General features: G+C 45.9%; 1 protein-coding gene across 1 annotated transcript in view; it reads right to left on the reverse strand.

Annotated features, from left to right (window-relative positions):
* Positions 1 to 15,163: 15,163 nt before the first annotated feature.
* Positions 15,164 to 24,680, reverse strand: part of ANGPT4 (angiopoietin 4) — a 66,769-nt gene continuing 57,252 nt past the window's right edge. Inside the window, exons 7-9 of the mRNA XM_051979494.1 lie at positions 23,177 to 23,343; positions 19,030 to 19,160; positions 15,164 to 17,719 (exon numbers count right to left, since the gene is read on the reverse strand). Coding sequence (XP_051835454.1) covers positions 17,559 to 17,719; positions 19,030 to 19,160; positions 23,177 to 23,343 — 459 coding nt within the window. The 3' untranslated portion in view covers positions 15,164 to 17,558. The remainder of the gene's footprint in view (positions 17,720 to 19,029; positions 19,161 to 23,176; positions 23,344 to 24,680) is intronic.

Genomic DNA, 24,680 nt, shown 5'->3' on the forward strand with positions numbered 1-24,680 from the left:
ATTTATAACTTCATTGGATCATCACTACAATCCCTGGGGACAGGTGCTATTATTTTGTGCCCTATTTTACAGATGAGGAAACTGAGGTTGAGAAGTTAAGTGACTTGCCCAGGATTAGTACATGTCAGGACTTCCTCACACCAAGTCCAATGTCCATTGCATCAAAGATAATTTGGTGGGCTAACCTGGAAAGTTAAGCTACTCTGAGCTAAATGAAATTTAGTGGGCTAGAAAGTAAGTCACATTGTGAATGTGTGTATGTGTGTAGCAGGGGTAGGTAGTAATATAGGAACCAAGCCTATAGTTAAATGTGGAAACCTAACCTCTATGTATAATATTGCTTCTATGAGAAAACAGGCTTCAAATATTTGGCTTACAAATAAACTTTTAGGGAATATTTGAGACTTGGAAAGAGTCTTTACTTCTTTGTCTCCCTTACAGTACCTAAAATAGCATTGGGCATATGTATAAACTTAAGTTAGTTTGCTAGGATAGCAGGCAGGCTGCCAACAAATCTTGTTTTATTGAACAACTCTGAGTATACAGTAAGCTGCTTTTTGTTGCTTACATTTCCCCAAGACTTGCCATGTTTAAAATGCTTTCCTTACAAATGCAAAGTGGGTAGGAAGCTGATAAAGAACTGAGGTCTAGAGAAGGGGAGTTGTTTCTTTATAATCATACAGCTAGCTTTGCTACTTCATTAAGTAGCAAAATCGGGCCTTCTCATACCAACTCCATCACAATTTCAACCAGATCGCATTCTCTCTCTGTGATAGGGTTCTGTTCGTAGAAAGCATTCCATCAGGTGAAACAAATCATGACTTTTTTCCTCCTGAAAGCAATGGTGCATTGACTGCATACAGGTGTTAAGGCAGCTGAGAGATGCTATCTTTGTCCATTATTTTCCGAAAACTATTAAGAAATTCCTAAGCCCATGTTGCCACATCAGGACTGGCCTTCAGCAAAGTAGGCCATAGGCCATGAAATCATAAAAATAGACGATGTGACCTTGGATGGCCAATCGCTCCCCTGGATCTCACTTTTCTCCTCCATCGAATGTGGAGTGGGACTGGCTGCTGGTCTCTAAGGTCCATCCCATCGCTGGTATTTTATGTTCTAAGGTCCATTTCCCATCACCCATTCTGTATTCTATGATAACATTCTGTAATTCCATGTCCGAGAGGCAGGGCAGGGATTGCTACTGAGGAAAATGAGGATTAGGGAAGTCACTTGCTCAGGGTCACCCACTTGGGATGTGGGAGAGCTAGCGTAGAATTATAAAGGTCAGAGCTAGAAGGGATCTTAGAGACCGCCTAGAAAGGGGAAACTGAGCCCTGGAGAAGGAAGTAAATCATGAAATGAAGTAATCAATGAATTATAAAATGACAGAGGTTGACTTTAAACCCGGGTGTCCCAGTTCTTCCACCTCCAACCTGCCATCTCCAGGACAGGTTCTTACCTTGTGCAGCAGCCCCTCTGAAGAGTGATTCCACGGCTGCTTGATCTGCTCCATGCCGACCTGGGCTGGCTCACCATTCCTCAGGAACCTCCGCACTCCTGGTGCTTACCACATCAGACACCCTTACACCAGCCCTTCGGCAGCTCCAGCCTCAGCTTCCCCCGTAAGAGGGATTTTAGGTCTGCGCCATCACACTCTGGGACACCTGATTTTTTTACCTTGTTTAACCACCTTTTTTGTCACCCTCGTTTTATGTGTGTGGAGGTAGGAGGAAATGGGCCCATGAGTTGCAGGTCACACCTTTGCAGGGAGGATAGTGCTTCGTGGCTCTTCCCAACTTCCCTGCAGAAATGTTGCCAGGACCTTCCTCCACCCGGGAGCTCCATCACCGCTCTGCTGAGCTGCTAAGTCGGCGGCCCTGTTTCTGAACCACCGGCACATGGGGCTGGCAGATGTGCTGTAACTATTAGCAATTTTTTATCGTTTCCCCATCAGCACAAAGCACAGGGAAGTCCAGTCTTAGGGTCCTTGAGTTAAATGAAACTTTAGAGGATAGAATATAGAATGTCAGAGCTTAGAAGACTCTTAGGAACCATCTTATTAATGTGGAGCTAGCACCGACCTCAGAAGCCATCTACATCAACTCCCTTATTAAACGTGAGAAAACTAGGGCCTTACCCCAGAAGTGAGCCAGGAACTGAGCCCAGCTTCTCCCACCCAGCACTTAGGACTTTTTCTACTCGCCGTGTCATCTGTGAGTTAGCGTCTCCTCTGGGAGCTAAAGGACCCAGAGTCCCAGTTATGGGACAAATCTCTTTGGTACATCCCCTTGTCTCAAGTGTAAGCCATCAAAATGTGGGGGTTTTGGGGGGGAGGAAGTATGGGGGCCCACCCCCCACAAACACATGATGACAGAGATTCAACTGCGCCAGAGGGCAAACTGAGACATATGTGCAAATATCAGACGTGCACACGTAGTCACAGCAGCACAGACGGGGGCTGTCCTGGGAAAGAGAAGCAGCCTTCTGAGCCAGCAGAGGGCCTCTTGGTTCAGTTTATTCTGGAACTCCAGATCCAGATAAAGAGGGGAAAGCTAAAGGGGTAGAAACAGCCCAATATAACAGAGACAAAGACAGAGACAGACTTACACACACACACACACACACACACACACACAGAGATACACACACACACACAGACACACACACATACAGAGACACAGACACACACACAGAGACACACAAACACAGAGATACACACACACACAGAGACACACATACAGAGACACACAGATACACACACAGAGACACACAAACACAGAGATACACACACAGAGATACACACACACAGAGACACACATACAGAGACACACAGATACACACACAGAGACACACACACAGACACACACACACAGACACACACACAGACACACACACACACACAGACACACACACACAGACACACATACAGACACACAGACACACAGAGACACACACACACAGAGACACACACACAGACACACATACAGACACACACACACAGAGACACACACACACATACAGAGACACACATACACACACACACAGAGACACACACACACAGACACACACACACAGAGACACACAGACACACACACACAGACACACACACAGAGACACACACACAGACACACACACACAGAGACACACACACACAGAGGAGAGACAGAGACAGAAACAGAGATTCAGAGAGGAACACACATAGAGAGACGGACAGACAGAGAGAGAGCCCGAGAAAGTATTGATAGTGTTCCCTACCTCATTCCACTGATCAAGAGCAGGCTTGAAAGAGGGCGTGAAGAAGGTCTCTCTATGGCAGTGGAACAAAATGCCTGCAGTGGTTAGTCCCTGGTTTCCTGATCTAAATCTTCGTGCCTATGAGCACTGATAAAGCTGGGCGGTTAGAACGTTAGAAATCACTTAGTTTAGTTCCCTCACATAATAGAGGAGGAAACTGAGGCTCAGAGAGGGCAGGGAGGACTGTAGTCATATAGCAGCAAGTGCCAAAGTCAAGATGGAGTCTCAAGCTTTCCTCTGAGCTGGCTCAGAGCTCTCCCCACTGTCCCACACTGCCTTTCCATGTTTGCGAGCCCCTCGTTCCGTGTGGAACCCGAGAGCTAGCTAGCTAGGAACAGTTGGGAATTAAGAACAGCTGGGTGGGCCAGTGGGCGCGCTGGGCCTGGGGTCGGGGCGGCCTGATTTTAGTCCTGACTTCAGACACTTAGGAACTGTGTGACTTTGGGTAAGTCACTTCACTGGATCTTGCTCTGGTATCTCTGCCAAGAAAACCCCAAATGGGATCATGAAGAATTGGATGTGACTGAACAACAACAGGAACAATACCTACACTCCATTAGATTCCTCCTTTGTGGGTATCTCCAATGGCTGGTTTCTCAGAACATAGAATTAGGGCATAAATTTGCTAAACTAGGGGGGTCTTAGAACGCAGAACGCAGAATGCCTGCGCTGGAAGAGAAGCTGTTGTTCTCAGTTGGAGGCCAGATGGTCTGGGTTCCAGCTCTGAACCTGCTGTGCAAAGTCGGCTAAGTCCCGGAGTATACTAGCAGAGACAGAGCCTTCCTCCAGGCCTTCCATTTCCAGAGCTGTCTGAGAGCGTGTTTGTGTATAGCCTTCCTTCCTGTATCCACCACTATTCTCGTACTTGGCCTGGAGGTCTTCCACTCCCCTACATTGTTGTGTGATACCAATAGAAACAGCATTCTGTTGTTGCAACACAGTTTTCCCCAACTCCCAAGGGAGAGCGGGAGCAGATGCTCGGACTTCCATGATGGATTTCAGTTGGGTTGGGACCCATTTATTATTTCTTAAACTAAATTGTTTCTGCCCCAGGTAGAGAGGAAAAACCATAGCTGCAACTCTGGGTAATTCCTTTCCCCTCTGTGGGCCTTAGTTTCTCCATTTGTAAAACGGGATTGTGCTAGATGGTCTCCAGTCCTTTCTGGCTGTAACATTTTGACTTGTGTTCTAAGGTACATTTAAGCTCTGCGACCAATTGATTAAGACGAGCCCTCCTTCCTGGCAAAGATGGAGCTCAGCTGGTTGACCTCATAGGGTACAGGGCAGAAGCCTCAAGGGCTCTGACGTTGGGAGCTATGGAATTTGAGCAGTTGGATCTTATCTCCAGCAGGGAATGGAAACCTTGTCCGGTGCCCAGGGGCCCTGGGACAGAGGGCACATTCAGAGCTATCCAAGAAACAAAACACATTTTGTAGGCAGGGCTTGGCCCCAGGGGCCTGCCATAGGCCTGGAGAGGAGATGGGAATCTTGGTCCACATCCTCTGGGTCCTTGAGAAATCTGGTCTCTGAGCAGGAGAGTCCCCCTCCTGAGAACTCCATTTGTGAAATGGGCTGATTTGGACAGGGGCAGGGGCTCTTTTCACTTTAAAAATCACAGATAGGTTGAGCTACTATGTAGGGGATACAAAGACAGGTCAGAATTGTGTTGTGTCTTTTGGGCAATTCACATCTATTTAGGGAGACAGGGCTCACATACAATTGCATAAGTTAACTCAAGACCAGGCTGTGGTTATATAAATGGCCAAATTGATTTGTCATTCATTGCCTCAGTTCCTTCATTTGCTAAAAAAGATGAAAGAGAGCATCTGCTGACTTTGTAGAAAGGGGCCTTGGTCTTCCCAGAAAGGCTGCCTCTGGTTCTCACTGTCCAGAAGCCATTTATACATTTCCTTGCCTTTGTCCAACAACCCTGACAAGCTGTTCTGGGGGAACAAGTAGCCTCTTTGAGAGGTTGCATGCTAATATTTATAAAAAATAGAAAGTTCACACAGCTGTTGTATTTCTCGCTCTTTGAAGGCTCCCCTTGCCCTCCCATTTTTGAGCAGAGCATTTGGGATAGTCCCAAATCTGGTCCTAAGCCTGCCTTTCCAGCTTATCTCATAATACATCCCTTTATATAGCCTTTGATCCAACTAGACAGAATAACCTGCTCTCCTTCAAACTCACCTTGCAAACTACAATTTCTGAGATTGCCTACAATGTGCCCTCCCCCTGTTTTTTAAAACACAATTCTTGATATCTCCTATTCTACCATTTGCCCAAATTCTACTTCAAAGTCTAAATCAAATCTTCCAGAAAGTCCTCCTCTACTCTAAGTTCTTGGGGAACTATTCTTCTAGCTTTGCCTGGTAATGTTAGTGATCTCTCTATGTTTTAGTTTTCACTCCTCTACCAGACTGAAATTTCCCTGAGATCAGGTATAAGACTTTAAACATCTTTGGCTTCCTTTAAGACTCTATCCAAAGTCAATAATCTGCAGGAGGTCCTTCCTGAATTCCCTTCTTCCCCCCACTAAAGCTTTCCTGTTCTTAGCATCCCTTCTATCTATTGTATATATGGTTGTTTAGTCATGGCTGACTCTTTGTGACCCCATTTGGAGTTTTCTTGGCAGAGATACTGGAGTAGTTTGCCATTGCCTTCTCTAGCTCATTTTTCAAATGGGAAACTGAGGCAAACAGGGTTAAGTGAGTTGTACGGGTTCATATGCTAAGCTAGTAAGTGTCTGAGGCTGGATTTGAACTCAGAAAAATGAGTCTTCCTGACTCCAGGCCCAGCATTCTATCTACCAGACCAACTAGTTGTAGATGTATATACTCTGTGTCTACCTTGTTGTTTACATGTTGTGTTCCCTATTATTAGGGGATATTGAGGACATATACTGTGTTTTTGACTTCTTTATCCCTACTCTTTTGCTTCTAAAATAATAATAGCTTTTTATTTTTCAAAATACACGCAAAGATCATTTTCAGCATTCTTGCAAAACTTTGTGTTCCAAATTTTTCTCTCTCCCTTTCTATTTCCCCCCTTCCCAAGATAGTTAAGTTAAACTAGTGCAATTCTTCTAAACATATTTCCATATTTATTTATTGTATATTTATATATACCACATTTATTGTATTATTATACAAGAAAAATCATATCAAAAAGAAAAAATAAGAAAGAAAACAAAAAGCAAATAAGCAAACAACAACCAAAAAAAGTGAAAATACCATGCTGTGGTCCACACTCAGTTCCTACAGCCCTCTCTCTGGATGCAGATGACTCTCTCCATTACAAATCCATTGGAACTGGTCTGAATCACCTTATTATTGAAAAGAGCCACATCAATCAAAATTGATCATCGGATAATCTTGCTATTGCCATGTACAATGATCTCCTGGTTCTGCTCATCTCACTCAGCATCAGTTCATGTAAGTCTCTCCAGACCTCTCTGAAATCATCCTGTTGATCATTTCTTATAAAACAGCAGTATTTCATTACATTCATATACCATAACTTAATTCAGCCATTTTTTATCCTTACTCTTTAGTACAGTGACTGACATATAATAACCATTTAATAAATGCTTCTTGACTGATTTTGTATCCTCTGAAGTCAAGACCCCAAGCTTGGTATATGTGGGAAGAAAATGAATTGACAACTAAAGACCTAGGCTCTGATGTAAATATTTACAAATTGTGTGATTTCTTCTCCCCGAGCCTCAATTTCTTTTCTGTTGTTTTTGTTAATTTAAAAAATGTTTTATTTTTCCAAATACATGCAAAAATAGTTTTTGATATTCACCTTTGCAAAATCTTGTGTTCCAAATTTTTCTCCCAATGTCCCCCTGTCCCCTTTCCCCTCCTGTAGATAGCAAGCAATCCAAGATAGATTAAATGTGTAATTCTTCTAAATATATTTACATATTCATCATGTAGTGCAAGAAAAATCAGATCTAAAGGGAAAAAACATGAGAGAAAAAAAGCTAACAACAACAACAACAACAAAAAGGCAAAAATACTTTGCTTTGATTCACATTCAGTCCCCATAATTCTGTCTCTGGGTGCAGATGGCTCTCTCATCACAGGTCTATTGGAATTGACCTGAATCACCTCATTGTTGAAAAGAGCCAAGTCAATCAGTGTTGATTATCACATAATCTTATTGCTGTGTATAATATTCTCCTGGTTCTGCTCACTTCATTTAGCATCAGTTCATGCAAGTCTTTCCAGACTTTTCTGAAATTAGCCTGCTCATTATTTCTTATAGAACAATAATATTCCATTACATTCCCATACCATAACTTATTCAGCCCTTCTCCAACTGATGGGCAGCCACTCAATTTCTAATTCCTTGACACTACAAAAAGAGCTGCTACAAATATTTTATACATTGGGATATAGAACCAATAGAGACACTGCCAAATCGAAGGGCATGGACAGTTTTATAGCTCTTTAGGCATAGTTCCAAATTTGAGCCTCAGTTTATCTAAAATATGAATGTGATCAACTCTGTCCTGCATCCCATCAAAGGGATACAAGACAAAAGGGTGTGTTGGAGCTAATTCCAGTTGTACCTGATTAAATTTTCACTTTTAACATTTGTACCTTGGAAATTGAAAATGCCACAAATCCAGGCTTTATTGTTTAGTGGATGGTGTGGACTTATGAAAGTGATGGAGAAAAATTTAATGCAAATTGGACTGAAATGTATATCTTGCATGTTTTCCCCCACAAAGATCTGGTTGTTAAAGACACCAGCATATCCTTGCATGAGGCTCAAATGAAGTCATATATGTAAGGGGCTTTGTCTCCTTCCTGCAATAAGGAATCAGTTAATTATCGAAATTTACCCTTTTTGGCTAGTAAACAATGTCCCCTCCATACATTCTTGGGTTTGGGCTAACTGATTTTTTCCTTTGTTCTGAGGACCCTGGAAGGTTTTGAAGGGGAGAGGAGGGAAGGGGATTTGGCAGCTGGAGAAAGGGGAAGGAGATCCTGCTGCTTGGAGGAGGCCCTAAGCTTGTGCCTCAAGGCTCCTCAATTGAAGTCCTGCTGGTAAATTGTATTGTTTCCCTCACACTGGATGTCTGTGGGAGAATGGGGGAGGACAGCAGTAGCAGTAGACAAGAGGGCCTTAGAGCTACCAGGATGCCTAGGGTTGCCCATTATTAAGAATGTAGCCATTAGTGTTGGGCACTTTTTTATTTGGGATTAGTGGACAGGATGAGCTATCAAAAACCAACAGAGTTATGCTAGATATGGAGGATCCTTAAAACGTGGAATCTTAGGGCTGGGAAGACATGGAATGTTAGAGAGGAAAGGGCCATCGTACACATTGAAAGCACAACTTCAGAACTGGAAGGGAGCTCAGAGGCCATTTAAACTAATTTTCTTCTTCTACCAATAGCCCTGAGAGAGGAAGGAATTTGCCCAATAATGTTGCTGGTAATTTAGTACCAGAACTGGAGCTTTTCCTTCTTTGCTATGCTTCTGGGTAGCTAGGTGATGAAGTGCATAGGGTGTCAACTTTGGAGTCAGGAACATTCATCTTCCTGAGTTCAGATCGTCCTCAGACACTTTGCCTCAGTTTCTTCAACTGTAAAATGAGCTGGAGAAGGAAATAACAAAACCTTCCAGTATCTTTGTCAAAAGGGTTATGAAGAATCAGCCATGATTGAAAACAACCAAATAATCTGAGTTTTTCCCCCCATGGTAAAACTCTTTCTAGAAAATGAGGGAGGGAATGAGGGAGGGAGAAATACTTAATGTATTTCCCAGTCTCTCTTTCTATAGAATGAGTTTATGAGGCCCTAAGGCACTAAGGAGAGTGCTTATGGACTAGCTCCTCCTTGAGGTGCTGGGCACCTATGGGGAGCCAAATAAAAGAAAGGGAACCCTCCTCCTCAAGTGAGCTTGGGGAGCTGAGATCTGGATTTTATCCACCTCTCATGGATGTTTGCTCAATCCCATTTTCTGGCCCCAAGCTACTTTGAAGGAGAGCCAAGGGTGAAGAAAATGGATGGCTATCTGTACTTGCTGCCCTTCCTTAGGAAGGAAGGGGACAAACAGAATCTCCTTCAGGCAAAGGTGGTTGGTTTAGGGAATGGGGTGAGCTGTTTGAGGAAGCTCACTATTTCCCAGCCTTCTACTGCTTCTCTTTTCCCTCAGGAAAGCTTTCACTCTTCCCCAGCCCATCTCTGATTCTTCTCCTTCTTCTCGGCATATCTGGAATCCCATCTTCCCCAAGAATTCCTTGGCTATTTCAAATTACAGAGATCTCTCTTTTCTCCCATTCTTGTAGGCCACTTTCCAGTAACAATGTCAGAGCTGGAAGAGACCTCAGAGTAATTGAGTCTAACCCCCATATTTTATAGATGAAGATCCTGGAGAAGATGTAACACTCAACTTCAAACTGTAAATTAGTGCCAGAGATAGGATTTGAACTTGTCTCATGATTCCTGGTTTTGCCATCTGCAGAATGGGAATGATCTCAGCTTCATAGAATATTAGAGGGATTGATGAAATACAGCACCCCAGATTTTTAGCTATTATTACTGTTATTGTGATTGCCCAGTAGCTCAGGAATTGATCTTGAATTTTCTGCTAGTTGTGCACTCAAACCCCTCATTTCCTGATAGGCAGGTGCAGGAACGAGAGAGGGTGGACTGGCTTCTCCATCTGTGCCCTGGCAAGAGCAGGCACTCAGCTTCTGTTCACTGGTGCAGGTGGTTTGCCCAGAGCAGAAGGCCAGGGGCCTGCTCTAACCACCCTGGGCATCGTGCACCAGAAAGAAGCAAGGCTCGTTGTATATGGCACACACCAGGGATTATTTGGGGAAGTGCTCAGGGAAACGTCTTCTAGTGAGCATACAGATGAGGGTGAATGGTGGCCGACTACCGCTCCCCACCCGTGACTCACTGGCTCTCTCCATAAGGAACTAGACTGAAAGGGCACAATCTGACAGCCCGCAGACTTTAGGCACTGACCTCCACGGGCCATGAAGTGGCAACATTACACCTAGGTCAGAGAGACAGGAGGATGTGTCCTTGGTTCTCCATTCTCAGGGAACAGCCAGCAGTCCCAGTAGGATGTTCCTGAGCCCTAATGTGAACAGTTGGATGTTCTGCCAGGGGTGACCATAGTGAATGAAACCCATTTTAGGAAGCCCCCATTATGGCTCAGTGTGGCCAGCCTTCTCTCTGTAGAATTGTTGTCTTGCCAACAACATAGGTTGGGAGAAATGGGGCAGGTGAGGAGGACACCCCTTAGAGGTCCCAGATTCCAGTTCTCAGAGGAGGGCCTGCCTGCTAGTCGGGCCCACCCCTCCGGGCCTGGAGTGACAGTCCCGCAGGCCTTAGCCAAAGTGTGATGCTCTCCGTGCTCTCCTGAGACATTCCTCAGAGCCTAGCACTCAGAGTAAGGAGGACTATCCGAACAGAGAAGTTAGAACTGGAAGGGAGAATAAAACAAAATGTCAGAATTGGAGAGGAGCTTAGAATGGAAAGTAGTGGGTGAGAAGGGGGGGGGGGGTTGGACCCTAGAACATAGAATATGAGAACCAGAAGAGACCTTGGAGTTAATCAGACCAGATGTGGTGAATCACCCAAAGTCAGAGATCCAGCCTGGGTTTAACCCCCACCTTTGCCAGATTATTACACATCCCTCCCCTTCAGGTGCCCTATGGTTCGGCCAAACTGACCTTTGATTCTCCTAATGCATCACATTCCTGCTCTCTGGCCTTTGCCCTGGCCATCCCCCATTTCTGGCATGCACTGCCCCTTTGCTTAGTCCCTCTGGCATCTCTGCCAAAGCTCAGCTCAGACATTCCCTGTGGGAGTTTCCTGAGCCTCCTAGGAACTTCCCACTCTCCTTCCCTAACATTTTATATTGACTTTTCATATATTTGGGGTGAGAGGCAACTTGGCCTAGTGGTTAAGGAGTGGCCTTTTGGGTCTGGAAGACCTACATTCAAGTTCCTCATCTAACTACTGTATGAAAGTCCCTAAACAGATTACTTAATCATTTTGCCCCACCTACTACTTTTCGACAAGAGCTGCTCTGCACTGGAAAGGGAAGTTTCCTCATCACTAGTTTCCTAAAGCAGTGAAATCTAAAAGTATATATTTTATACATACTTACATATGCACATTTTTTCTCCCCCAATAGAATCCTAGTTCCCTGAGTGTAAGGAATTATTTGCTTTTTCCTCAGTATCCCTAGCACCCTAGCACACTTTAGGTGTTTAATAAATGCTTGTTGAATGATTGATTGAATTTAGGTCTCCCATCCAGGACTCTTGGCTGCATTGTGCCTCAAATGTCTTGGAAATGAGTTGGCTGGAGGCCACAGATCCACTGATTTGTGGAGGCTGCCGGAGGCCCTACTGGTAGATTGGGTCTCTGCCTTTTACAGTGACCATCTGGGGCTTGATCTGGGTCCTGTTCTTGGCCAGTCAATGAGAGTCAGAGCAGTTTGGGTTTAAGGCAAGGCCTTTAAGAAGTTGGAGAAGATAAGTGGTGAGAAAGAAGGGGGAACCCAAAAGAAGGTGGAGAAGGGAGAGTGGAAAACAGCCCACTGCCGGCGTGGAAGAAGGGGAAATAAGAAAGGCAGAGAAAAGAGGGATGGAGACAAAGTTAAACAGCCTATTTCAAAGGAAAGAGAACTAGATCCAGAGAAAGAAGAACAAAGTTAAAATCCTGATGCAGAGGCTCTGTCCCTGTGTGACCTCATACAAATCATTTTTCTGGCCTCAGTTTCCTTATTTGTAAAACAACGGTGTTGAAGTAGATTAGAGATCTTAATCAGAAGTTTGTGGATAGATTTCAGGGGTCTCTGAACTTAGATAAGAAAAAAAAATTTACATCTTTATTTTCACTAATCTTTGATTTTCTTTGTAATCCTATGTACTTTATTTTATGCATTTAAAAACATTAGTCTAAGATGGAATCCAAAGGCTTCCCCACATTGCCAAAAGGGTCCAGCACGTAAAAAAGGTTCAGGACCCCTGAGCTAGAGGATCTTGAAGGTCTCCTCCAGATTTTGAGAGTCAAACCAGGAGGAGGCCTCTTGATTTTCCAAGGAAAAATTGGCCCTTTGGCTTCTGCTTCTTTTTTCTAAACACAAACTGGGCAGGGAGGCAGCCCAGGGTCTTAGCTTTCCCTTCTCCCCTAGAGAGTTTTCTGTTGCATTAGGCCAAACTTCTCCTCCCAGGCTGGGCCCCAGCCCCTAAAATCCCCATGGTCACCCTCCCCCCAGCCTTGTCCCCCCCAGTTTTACTCATGCCTTGCTTATAAAAGATGAAGTACAAAAATAAATATTTGTTGATATAAAAATAAAACAAGCACTTTTCTTTGGCCTGCCTTGGAGGAAAGGGGGAAGAAGGGAGGGAGGAGAGGAAAGTTATGAGAGAGTAGGCTCACTTTTCTTGCTGCTCTGGAAGTGCAGACTTGGGGGACTGGAAGGAGGCTGGAGCCTAGGGAGAGAAGGTTCCAGTAGGGGAGATCTGGCTTTGACTCAAAAGCAGATATCAGGTCCCCTGCATGGCAAGGACAGAAACTGGGGCCAAACTTCAAGGTCTGAGCTTCTCACATGTAGTTTTCCTCATCTATAAAATGAGGTGATTGCATGAGTCTCTCTTCTAGATTTAATATTTTACATTTTAAGATTCCCTCTAGCTTGGAAAGTCTGTTTTCTATGTTCTGAGGTCCCTTCTAGCAGTGATGTTTTCTGTTCTATACTTTAAGGTCCCTGTGGTGTTCTTGCTCTCTCTCACCCCTCAATAGCACAGATAGCCTCTCTTTCATATTCTATAGCCTGGCCAGACTCCAGTAATCTATGCTGTTTGCTTCTACCATGGACTACGAGGGACTCTGGACAAGTCCACCTACCCCCCCAAATTCCCACCAAGAGACCCCTTAAAGCACCATTCACGAGTTTGATACAAAGGCCGTGGCCTGGGGAGACAGACAGAGCTGTGCCTTGGGGGACCCTCTGCCCAGCCAGCACAAACTCCAACTGGCGCGACTAGCAGGGCATCTGCTCAGTGAGCAAGTGGGGGCTGGCGCCCGGGACGGATCTCTGAGAGGGGGATCCCTCCTTCCGGTCCCATCCCCTTGCCTGGCTGTGGATGTTTTTCTCTACCACTCCTTGAGGAGCCCCTGGGCCTGGCGCTCAGAACCTGGCCCCTGCAGCTCCACTCGTTCCCAGAGTTCCCAGAACTCCCCACCCTCCTTTGCAGGGGAGGCTTTAGGACCAGTGGTGAACCAGCACGTTCTCTCCTCTCAGCAGAGAGGCGGCGAACTAACTCCAGAAATAGGAGGCATTTTGTGTCACGTATGACCAAAGTGGTGTCTGTTTTAGTTAATTATGCCTTTTTTGTTATGTTAGGTGGTCTTGGGGAAGTGAAGGTGTAAAAAATGGAGAAGATCTGCGATTGTCAGAGGGAATAACAGGCGAGGAAGCCCTCTTTGCTGATGTAGCTGGCCCTTTCTCTGTGACTGGGCCTAGAGCACTGGGAGGTTAACTAGCTGCTACCAGCAGGACAGAGATCTAATTCAGGTCTTCCTGGCTTTGAGCCGGCCCTCCGTCCAATGTGCAGCTCTTGGAACACACCTGAGTCTGAAATCCAACCTTCTCATTCACCAGAGGAGGCAACAGGGGCGCGAAGGCGGAAGGGATTGTTCCAGGTCTTACCTCCCCTCAGTGGCAGAGGCGGCCTGGAACCCAGTCGGCGGGCCCTCTGGCACAAGCAGCAGCCTTGGTTAAGACCCTTTGGGGGGGAGGGCAGGGAATCTCTATTTTTCTCTATTCTTTTTCTATTGTCTTCCTCAGCCCCAACACTAAAAGTTTTCCCCAGGAACTAAAAGTATAATTACCAACCCATAAATATTTATCACCATGGACACCGTAAAACCCTGTCCCAGAGAGAGGGTTCTGCCTTTTAACACTATCAGTGTTTCTTTGCTTCACTCCACTCCACCTCCACTCCCCTATCCCCAGCAGGCCTAGAGCACTTACCCATTCCCTGATTGAGAGCTAGTTGACCCAGTTCACAAACACTAGTGGCCATAGACCAAACTTAGTTTTTGTTTGATGTTTGGGTAAGGGTTCCTGCTTCCTCAGTCCTATCCACTCATCACTTCCCCTGGCTTGGGACAGTAATCAGACTCCTAGAATGTCAGGGCTGGGAAGGAGCATAGAACACAGTCAATCAGAGTTAAAGGATCCCGGGAAGAACTTTTGTTCCTGAATCCCAAGCCTGGAAGGGACTTAAACCATCCCTGAACTTGGATCTCTACTCCAAAATATCCAACAAGTAGTTTTGCAACCTTTGTCTGAAGACCTCCGGTGAGTGGGGAAGCCCAGGACTTACCAAAGCAGCCCTTTGGAAAACTGGAATTGTTAGAGTTCTTCTTTACTTCAAACCTAAACCTGCTTCTACAACTTCTATCCATTGATCTTAATTCTAGCCCCTAGGGCCTATTAGAGTAAATCTAATCTGTCCCTCCTCTCTGCTAAGTATTCTCTTCTCCAGGATTAAACATCTTCAGAATATTCAGTTATTCCTTATATGGCACAATGCCAATACCCTTCACCTTGAGGCCCCCTTCCTTGCAGGAACTCCAACTAATTGATGTCCTTCCTTGAATTAACACCCAGTGTTAGTGTGATGTTTCAGATGAAATCAGATCAGGGTAGTGTACAATGGGATTATCTAGCTCCTCTTTGGCTCAGACATTTTTTTTCCTCTTAAAGAGGGGTTAAGATACCTTTGGTTACTATATCAGACTATTGACTGGTATTTTATTTTTCAGGAGCCAATTCATACCAGCTCCCAGAACCCAACTGTTAAATTTCTAGTGTGAGCATTTATACCTTGGAAATCAGGGCTTGATTTATTGTTTTGTTGTCTAAGCTTTAAAAAGTGTTGGAAAAATGTTAACAATGCAGATTAAACTTAAATGTGTGAGTGCCATACATTTTTTGGAAAGTCAGTTGTTAAACATTTACTAGGACACCCTTGCTTATAATGCACCAGTACTCTCAGATCTCTTCCCAGAATGGAAGTTATTTTACCATATCTTCTCCATCTTGTACTTGTAAAATTTATTTTTTGAACCACAAATGTAGGATTTTACATTTATCCCCATTAAAATTTAAGATAATATATTTCAAGCTGGAAGGGACTTGAGAGAGTTCATCTAGTTCAACCCTTTTTACAAATGAAGTTGACAAATGAAGAAACTCAGACCCAAGGAGATTACTCTTTGTCCAAGGTCTAGTAGCTGGTAAGTAGTGGAGCTGAGATTCCCACTTAGACCTCAATCCTAAATATCATGCTGTCTCACCACCGAGCAAATACAATTTGGCTCAATGTTCTTTGGGATCCTGACTCAGACATCCAATGAGTTAAACCGTCTCTGAATCAAGGAAAAAAAAAAAAAAACTTTACCAACTTCTGTTTCTCTTGCCCTCTTGGCCCAAATTTTATTCTTCCTTCTGCACACAATTCTAGTCTTTCCCAACCTATCCTGTGCCCTCTCCTTTGGAAACCTTTGATTATTCCAAACTTAACTCATCTTTCCTTCTTGGAATACCTGCTACCCTATCTGTACCTTACTAGCTCTAAAAAAGTCTCACAGACTATTACCTAAATCACATACTCATGTATTTGGAAATCAAAGGGACCCCATATCCTTTCATTTTTACAGATTATCCTTTGAACCATTGATCTTTCCATAGCACCAAGAATATATCTTTTTTCTCTGTCTGCTTAATGGAGCTGATGTCTCCAACTAGATTGTGAGTGCTTGAAAGCTAGTATGGGGTTTGTTCTTCTGTGCTCCCCAGGAACACAGAGCTGGCCTGACCTAGAGACAGAAAAGGAGGCCTCCTGTACCTCTGGACCTTCCCTGTTTGCTCTCCCTCTATAAGGGACAAAGCCCTTCATGTCTCTCTCTCTTGCCTTTGCTCTCCCCTCCTCCTCAACAGTGGCCATGTTAAGGCCATAAGTCCCCCTGGGAGAGGGAACAGGGGCCTGGATCATTTTAGAGAGAGATTTGTGACAGACATCTCACCTCTTTTCCAGAAGACAGATTTGGGAGGATGTGGGGAGAGCACAAGGTAGTGGGAAAATGAAGAGGGGAATCATTATAGATAGAGGAGGATTGCATGGGGCAGGGCGGTGGTCCAGACTGGTTGTATCTCTTGCATATTTTTGTTGCCCAGAAGATGGGTGGTTGCCTGATCCAAATAAAGCTGGCCTGCCCTGAAATGACTGGTTATAAAGTTAGGGTTTAATCCTTTGGGGAAAACAATGGGCTGGGTACCTCGGGGAGGCCGGCAGAGCTCCTCAGGGTCCAGCTTCCCACCCCTCCCTGCTCTCCAGGTTGGATTGTTTCCATTCACAGGTTCATCTCTCTGAGACCGCCAGTCCCCTTTGCCCAGACCCTGCTGCCCATAACAGGCTCTCCCGACTGCTTCTGGGGACACACACACGGGTTGTTGGGCCTTTCTGAGAGGGAGTCACTTCTTTAAGGTCGCGGCGTCTGCTTCTGGGAGAAGGTCTCCAGGCATCTTCAAGGGAAAGAACCCCAGGGGCGTCCCCCTTCTGCCCTCCTTTCTCCTCCTGCTCAGCAGGCCAGCCTCGCTGCTGGGACTTCAAGCCAGGGAGACCAGCAGAAACCAAGGACTCGAAGGTTGGGCTTTTTGAATGAAGAGGATTCTCTGGATCTAATTAAAATGTGTGTGGGTGGTGGTGGTGGGGGAGAAGTGGAGCCAGCTCCTCTGGCCATGAAATGAGGATCCTGGATGGCAGCACTGAAGAGAAGCCGGGGCCGCCCAGACCGAGGAGGGAAAGGACAATGGGCGGGATGGGAGATGAGAGAGGTCAGGGCAGAAACTGAATTAGATGGGATCAATAGAAGGTAAGAGGAAGCCTCCCCCCCAAAGTGGGGCCCGTGTCCCAGCAGCCAGGGACCCATTGTGGGACCTTTCCCCGGGGCCGGAGCCCCAAGAATCTGAGCTCTAGCACCAATGCCTCCAGGAGACAGACAGGCTGGCCGACTCCAGCACCTTGAGACTGTCCAAGATAGTCCTGTTTTGAGGAGTCCAGACTAACTTGTGGGATCTGATGGTCTATTAGGGTCCTGCTCCTCCTCCAGGCAGACCTCCGGGCATCTCAATTGCCCTTCTGTGTGCTGAGATGTGGGTATTTCTGTCCCCCCAGTTGCCACTGGTGCCTTCCCAAGCTGAGCTGTAGTTCTAGAAGTCTGTGGGCCTCACCATCATGCGGGTGGCCCGGAGGGAATAGCTGGGGCCCTGGAAGTAGTGCCACCGGATTCCGTTGAGTTTTCGGACATTGTGCTTGGCTGGATAATAGATACCATTGAGGTTGGAGAGTCCACAGGCATCAAACCACCATCCTGGAAAAAGAGAAAGCTCTTCTAATCTGGCTCAGAGGCTTCTCAGAGCACAATGAGCAGTTTTATTGATATTTTCCCCATTGTCCACCCCCACTCCTGAGTCTGACAAATATGAGATCCCTACAAATGTAGAGAAAGCAGATCAGTTCCTCTCTCATACCAGTATTAATAGCTAGCTGAGCTATCCAAGAGCCGGAGTCCATTCCAATTGTTATCAATTGTTTAGCCAATGTATTAGCAAGAACCCTTGATTGAGGGTCAGCATCCCTAGGGTCACATTCAGATTCTACTATTTAAGTTGGCATGACCCCCAGCAAATAATTTTCTTCTGTTGAATTTCAGTTTGTCTTTTGATAAAATGGGGAAATAACATTTGCACTGGTGACCTCTAGCCTATTGTGAAGAAAAGAGGTTTTAATGTAAAGTGGTATAGAAATGTGATCTTTGGTTTTTGATAACTCAGCCAGAGAGTGGTAGGAGAGCCTAGAGAGCTGTCCTTCCTGGTCCCCTTCCTTCACACTGAATTCAGCACAAGAAGAAGACCTGAACATGATGTAGGTGTGAAATTGTGTTCCTGAAATGAGGCAGTCAGTGCAGATATAGCCGTGTCATAAAGTCATAAAGTGTTCAAGCTTGGAAGGGGTCCCAGGACACAGAATGGTAGAAGATGGAATCTTAGAGCTGGGAAGAACCTTAAAAATAGGACTCAGGAGGGATCAACACGTGGGGGCAATACATACACACACAGCACAGACTGTTAAAGCTAGGCGGGACCTTGCACAGAGCCAAGTCTAACTCGTTCCTTGTGGACATGTGGAAACCGAAGGAATGTGATCGGTCCCGAAAGCCAATGCTGCCTTTGCCACTTTGTAAGGAACGCGAGACCGAGGGGAGCTTCCATTTAGAGCCTGCCTGTTGCCAAGGGGGTGACAGCTCTGCCCTGGGGAGGACTTGTACCCAGGTCCGGTCATCTGCTGAGGGTCTTAGCCGTTGGGAGAAGTTATATGGCCTAGTTATGTTACATTAGATATATAGTTATTTATTTATGTTCGGCTTAACCTTCTACTTACTCTACTCCAAGTTCTTAAGTACTTGGCTTGAGCACAAGATGTGTAAGTGTAAAATGCTTAAAAATGTGAGCTGAGGTTGCTAAGTACGTTCTTTGCAGAACACTGGACTCTAAGGAGAAGCTAGGTGCATGGAACGATTGCTGAGGCTAGACAGAGGTTTAGTATTGGGGCTGGTTCCCTCCTTTGCTTCTTCCCCTTCCCCTCCCTCTCCCTCTCTCCCCGCTTGGCCCTGGGCCTTACCTCCGGACAGCATCTGAGCACACTTGCAAAGACAGTTGTCGTTGTCAGAATCTCGGGTGCTAAAGTTGGTGCCCTGGAGGACCAAGCCACTCTGGTGTCCGGCCGTACCGCTGTAGTCCTTCAGTGTCAACCTGGAGAGGCCAGCGCCCAGAAGGGAAGGGGCAAAAGGGAGAGGCAAGGCAGGGAGGAATGAGAGCCAGGTGAGGGCCGACTCAGCCTGGGAAACACTGTTTCCAGGAGGGGGAAGGCCCTCCAGAAAGCTCCCCGCCACTCAGAGGGGGCCGAGTTGATTAAGGGACAGTCTTGAGAGGCATCTCTAAAGAGATGGGCTGGATAGTCCCATGCAGGAGGTGGGTGTTTCCAGGGAATCCGAGGCTCACTAGGAAACCTGGGGGGGGGGTGTAGTAGCACACCTTCTCATGACTTCTTGTGCTCTGTCCTCTGTTTCTCTGCTTCCCAGAGGGAAAGCCCTGTCCCCTTCAGCCAAATTCTGTAACTCTTCAAGGTTCAAATGGTCTCTTGGAGAAGTCTTCCTTGACTTGCCAGCTCCCAGTAAGCTCTCCTTCCCTTGCATTCCTCCAGCACTCTCTGTCTATAATCCCCTATGGGCTCTGCCCAGAATTGCCAGGGACCACTTCAGCTGGCTATGGTGAGCTCTCTCAGGAAAGGATCCAAGTTTTAGGACCTTATTCTCTTTCCCTCCACCCCTACTCCCATCTCCCAACGGGCATTTATCTACTCCCTTATATAAAAGGTGTCCCAAAGATCTCAGTGCCATTTAAAACAGAACTAAAACTGTTGGGACATCCTGTATGAACATCATCTTATTTGAACCTCACTGCCGCCTTCTGAGGTCCTGTAAGTCACTACAGGGATTTTAATCCCCCTTTTACAGATGAGAATATTGAGATTCAGAAGAATTAGGTGACTTGGTTACAAAGCTAGTAGGTCTCAAGCAGAACTCTCCTGGTTGGAAGTCTAGAGTTGCTTTCCCCATTTCCCGATGCCTTCAGCAGGTCGGTAGGGGGGTAGCCCTTTCACTTGGTTGTTTTTAGATAAACACGCTTTGCAGGAGGGCTGCTGCAATAACCCTTTCTGTGAATGTGCCTCTGTGTACACATGCATTATTATGTGTGTGTATGTATAGATCCATAACCGGACACATGCCATCCTGTGAGTCACCTGTTTTTGAGGTACCGCTGCCTCTCTGTACTTTTGTGCTTGGGCTTGTGTGTTTGTGTGTTTACGTGTGTGAATGTTTCATATTGGGCGTGTCTATGTATGTTTACAAATGTGTGTCTGCGAGCACGCATGTGGCAGGCTACGAGTGTTTTGCCTGTGCGGCTGCCTGCGTTTGTGTGACTGTTTGCAAGTGTCGGTGGAACTTTGTATATTTGTGTCTCTGTGTGTGTCTCTGACTTCAGTGTTCGCATATCTGTAGGCTGTGATGGACAACAGCTGTGTGCTTCTTGCGCCACCAGGCAGGTTGACTCAGCATTTGCCCTAGCCCAGAACTAGCTGATCTTTCTCAGCTTTCTCAAGAAGCACTGGCCCAGGGAAGGAGTAATCTTGGGGCCCCTGGGAGTCTGGGCGTCTCACAGTCTTCTACCTTGCTGGGAAGTAGACAAACTAACCCCTCCCTCCCTCCGGTCCCCTGAGTCCCTGGTCCCTCCCTAAGAGCCTTCACTCCTGGCTGAGGGACGGGGAGCAGGAAAGTGGGAGGGGTGACACGGGAGCACAAGGGGAGAAATTAAATACTAGCTACAAGCCACCTATAGTCCCCCATTGCCTACAGGACAAAGCCTTAACTTTTATGTTCAAGGACCTCCACCATATGCTCCCAAACCATCTTTCCTGATTCCTCGACCATTATAGGAAGCCTCACTACTTAATGAACACAATACCTTTATTCTCTTCATCTGACTTATCCGTACCCTTATCCACTCATTTTGCAGCTTCTTACCATGTGCTAACATATTTGGACATATCCGCCCAACCCCAACTTTCCCAGGTGCCTTTCTTTCTGAAAACACCTTCCATCTACTTTGGACATATCTAGTACGTACCTTGATATTTATTTCTTCCCCCACCCCATTAAAGTGTGACTGCCTTTTTGCCTCTGTTCTTGGTATGGGCCTGAGACATTAACACTTAATGCTCATCGAGGAACAGATAAAGTCAGTGGTACATGTACATTTAGAATTTTTTGCTTTATATATAAGATATTGTCTTATGAATGTAAGACATGAAGTGGTCATTGGTACTTCCCCATATATCCACTTCCACCAGGTTATACTATTCTGGGAATAGGCTGAGAATAGGGAATAGAAGGGAATCTTCTTTGGTTCACACTGTTCCCCTGGCCTGAAGGGCCCTTCTTTTTCCTTTCTACCTCTCTATAATCCATCTATTTTTCAAGCCCCAGTTCATGTCCTCCTTCCTCTGGGAAGCCTTCCCAGACCATCTCAGCCCACTCCTTCCTCCTCTATCTGAGCTCTTAGAGATGGGATTTTGGTCTCTTTGATGGGCCATTATCACAATAGAAGAGGAAGGAGAGTGAACTTGTTCTTAGCAAGGTGTTCAGGCCACCTAGCAGGGTATGGGAGGCTCAAATTTTTGATGCTGCTGCTTCTCTCTCTTCACACCTTTGCTCCCCATCCCTAAGGTTCTTTCCAGATTCTTCCAAGCAAAAGGAGAGCCCCTCCTTCTTCTCCACCCAAAGGGCAATCGGCCTAGTTCAGACCCTTATTACCTCTTATTTGGGTCATTTGCAATAGCCTATTAATCAGATTCCCAGCCCACCCGCCACAAAGTTAACAGCAATTTCCTTCAATCACAAGGCTGACTATATTACTCAACAAACTATAGCTCCCTATTGCCTCTAGGATCAAATAGAGATTCCTCTGGTTAGGATTTAAAATGATTTATCTCCCTACCCTAATGTCTCTTGGCAGCTTCATTACCCACCGCTTCTCCTCCACACATTCTACAATCCAGTCATATTGATCTTGCAATTCTTCACATGTGAAACCGGAGTATAAGCTTTGTTGGGCCTTGTACAGGCAAAAAGAAGTCTAACCATATCACCCTCCTGCTCACAATAGTTCCCTATTTTCTATAGGATAAACAAAAATTCTTCTGCCTTTTATTGAAGGTGTTCCACAATAGGGTTTAAGCCTATCGTCCTGGCCTTATCTCACAGAGTGCCTGGCAAATAGTGAGTAAGAGCTTAATAGAATTATCAACATCCCTACTCTCTTTCATGCCCTATATTACATACATTCGACCCGAACTAGCAGGTATTTATCCTGACACCTTTCCTGCTTACGAAGCCCTTCTTTTTCATCTCTGCCCTTCCTTGACCACCTTCCACTACCCTCCAGACTCCACCCCACTCCCATCCCCACTGAAAATTGTAGCTTGTTCTCAGATTTTTCTACATTTCTTTGGATTTCCCCCTGTCCCTATTACATTCTACCTTGTATAATATTTGTGTGCAGGGGGTACCCACTGTATCATTATAATAAGAATTATTATCTCTATGCCCATCTATCTAGCCCAACTAGGGTGTGGTGATAGAAACTAATTCTGAATGTACCAGGATGCGCTTAAATTTAAGCTGCAGTATTAGCATTTTCCCCCATGGAGTGCTAATCCTGACTCTACTGCTAACCTCTCTGTGTTGGGCCCCTTGGTTCCGACCCTTCTCTGGACTGCAGTTTTCTCTGTCGCATGCACGAGGAGGCTGGACTTAATGAGTTCCGGTGTCTCTAAGCTCCCTTATTATTTTTCTTTCCTTCTGTGGGTTGGAGGAAGGCGGGTGCTAATAGGCCTTCTCCTCTATATGACCCCACTGGGCACAGAGCCTTGAAACCCCTGCCTCCAGAGGAGGGGTCCCGGCTCTCTTGGGCGCTTGGTGACGTGAGTCTGAACGGGGGACACATGGTGGTGGTTGATTCCCCCCCAGGGATTACACCCTTCCCCTTCTCCCCCCCACCTTTTCTCCCCCCTCCCTTCCCCTCCTCCCCCCAGTCATCTCTGACCAGCCAGCCCAATCATCCAGAACCTAGTGGCCCGGGCCGGGCTCGGAGGGAACCAGAGGGATGGGCGTTCCCTTCTCGAGCCCTAATCCCCCTTCACTTCCCACCTGTAGAACTGCTGCTCGCTCCCCAGCTGGATCCGCTCATACTGGGCGTGAGCCTGGTTCCCTTCCCAGTCCAGCAGCTCCACCCTCAGGGCATAGGGCGCCTGACTGGTGAGCTGGTGCAGCGCCTCATTGCCCAGCCAGTGCTCCCCAGCAGCATCGCCAAAGCCCTGCGAGGGGAAGAAGGGAAAGGGGGGACAGGTGGGTGAGGTGAGCCCTGGTCCGCGCCGAGGTACAGCGCCAGGGATGGAGCTGGAGGCGGAGCCGGCGCGGGAGATCTGTCCAATCAGCTTTTGGCAGCATCCTTCTCCGCTGCCTCTCCCCTTATTCTCTCCTCTGCTTCTCTTAACTTTCAGGAGCCACTTCCTCTCCCTATGCTGCTTCTTGCTTCCCCCCCTCACTGGGCCTGCTCTCGTGAAATGCTCTGACATCAGGATGTGACCCACCAATCAGCATCAATCTCTGCTTCCTTCCCATCAGCTCCTCTCTCACTAATAATAATATTTTTTAGAATATTAACTCATATTCTTCTAATTCAGAGGTTCTTAACTTTTTGGGTGTCATAGACCCCTCTGGAAAATTAGTAAAGCCTGTGGATCCCTTCTCAGAATTGTGTTTTTAAATGCTGAAAATAAAATGCAGGTTAACAAGGAAGTCAATCACAATGAAATGTAGTCAGAAAAAATTTAAAAGCTAACTCATAGACCCCACATTAAGAACTCCCTCAGTTCTTTAAGGTTGACAAAATGCATTCTTTGCAATAGCCTTGTGAGGTCTGAGGCCCATTTTTGGAGAATCTCCCAGGCCTCTCTCTTCCAGACTATTTCTTGTGGTTTCCCAGCTTCATTTTAGCCTCGTTTTCTGACTATTTTTCACCTTCCTGGATAGTAGGACTCAATTCCTGACTTTCCCTCCTTCTATTCAGTCTCTCCCCTCAAACTCTGATAGGGGACCGGGCCCCCACACCACTGTCCGTGGTCTTCTTGCCAGGTCCCCTTTACCTTATCCACATTTTTAAAATGTTGTATCCTCCTATTAGATTATAAGCTCCCTAAGGTCAGGGATTAATTATTTGCTTATAGTTGCATCCACCAGCACAGTCTCTGACATTTAATAAATGCTAGCTCACTCCATTCTGATGGAAGTGGATTTCTTTGACAAAGACTCAGTTTCAATTGATAAATGATGGACAGAAGCAGCTACACCCAAAGAAAGAACACTGGGAAACGAATGTGAACTATCTGCATTTTTGTTTTTCTTCCCAGGTTATTTTTACCTTCTGAATCCAATTCTTCCTGTGCAACAAGAAAACTGTTCGGTTCTGCAAACATATATTGTATCTAGGATATACTGCAACATATCCAACATATATAGGACTGCTTGCCATCTAGGGGAGGGGGTGGAGGGAGGGGAAAAATCGGAACAGAAGCAAGTGCAAGGGATAATGTTGTAAAAAAAATTATCCTGGCATGGATTCTGTCAATATAAAGTTATTATAAAATAAAAT

This window comes from Antechinus flavipes, chromosome 2, assembly GCF_016432865.1.
Source record: "Antechinus flavipes isolate AdamAnt ecotype Samford, QLD, Australia chromosome 2, AdamAnt_v2, whole genome shotgun sequence".
In the NCBI taxonomy this organism is placed as follows: domain Eukaryota; kingdom Metazoa; phylum Chordata; class Mammalia; order Dasyuromorphia; family Dasyuridae; genus Antechinus; species Antechinus flavipes.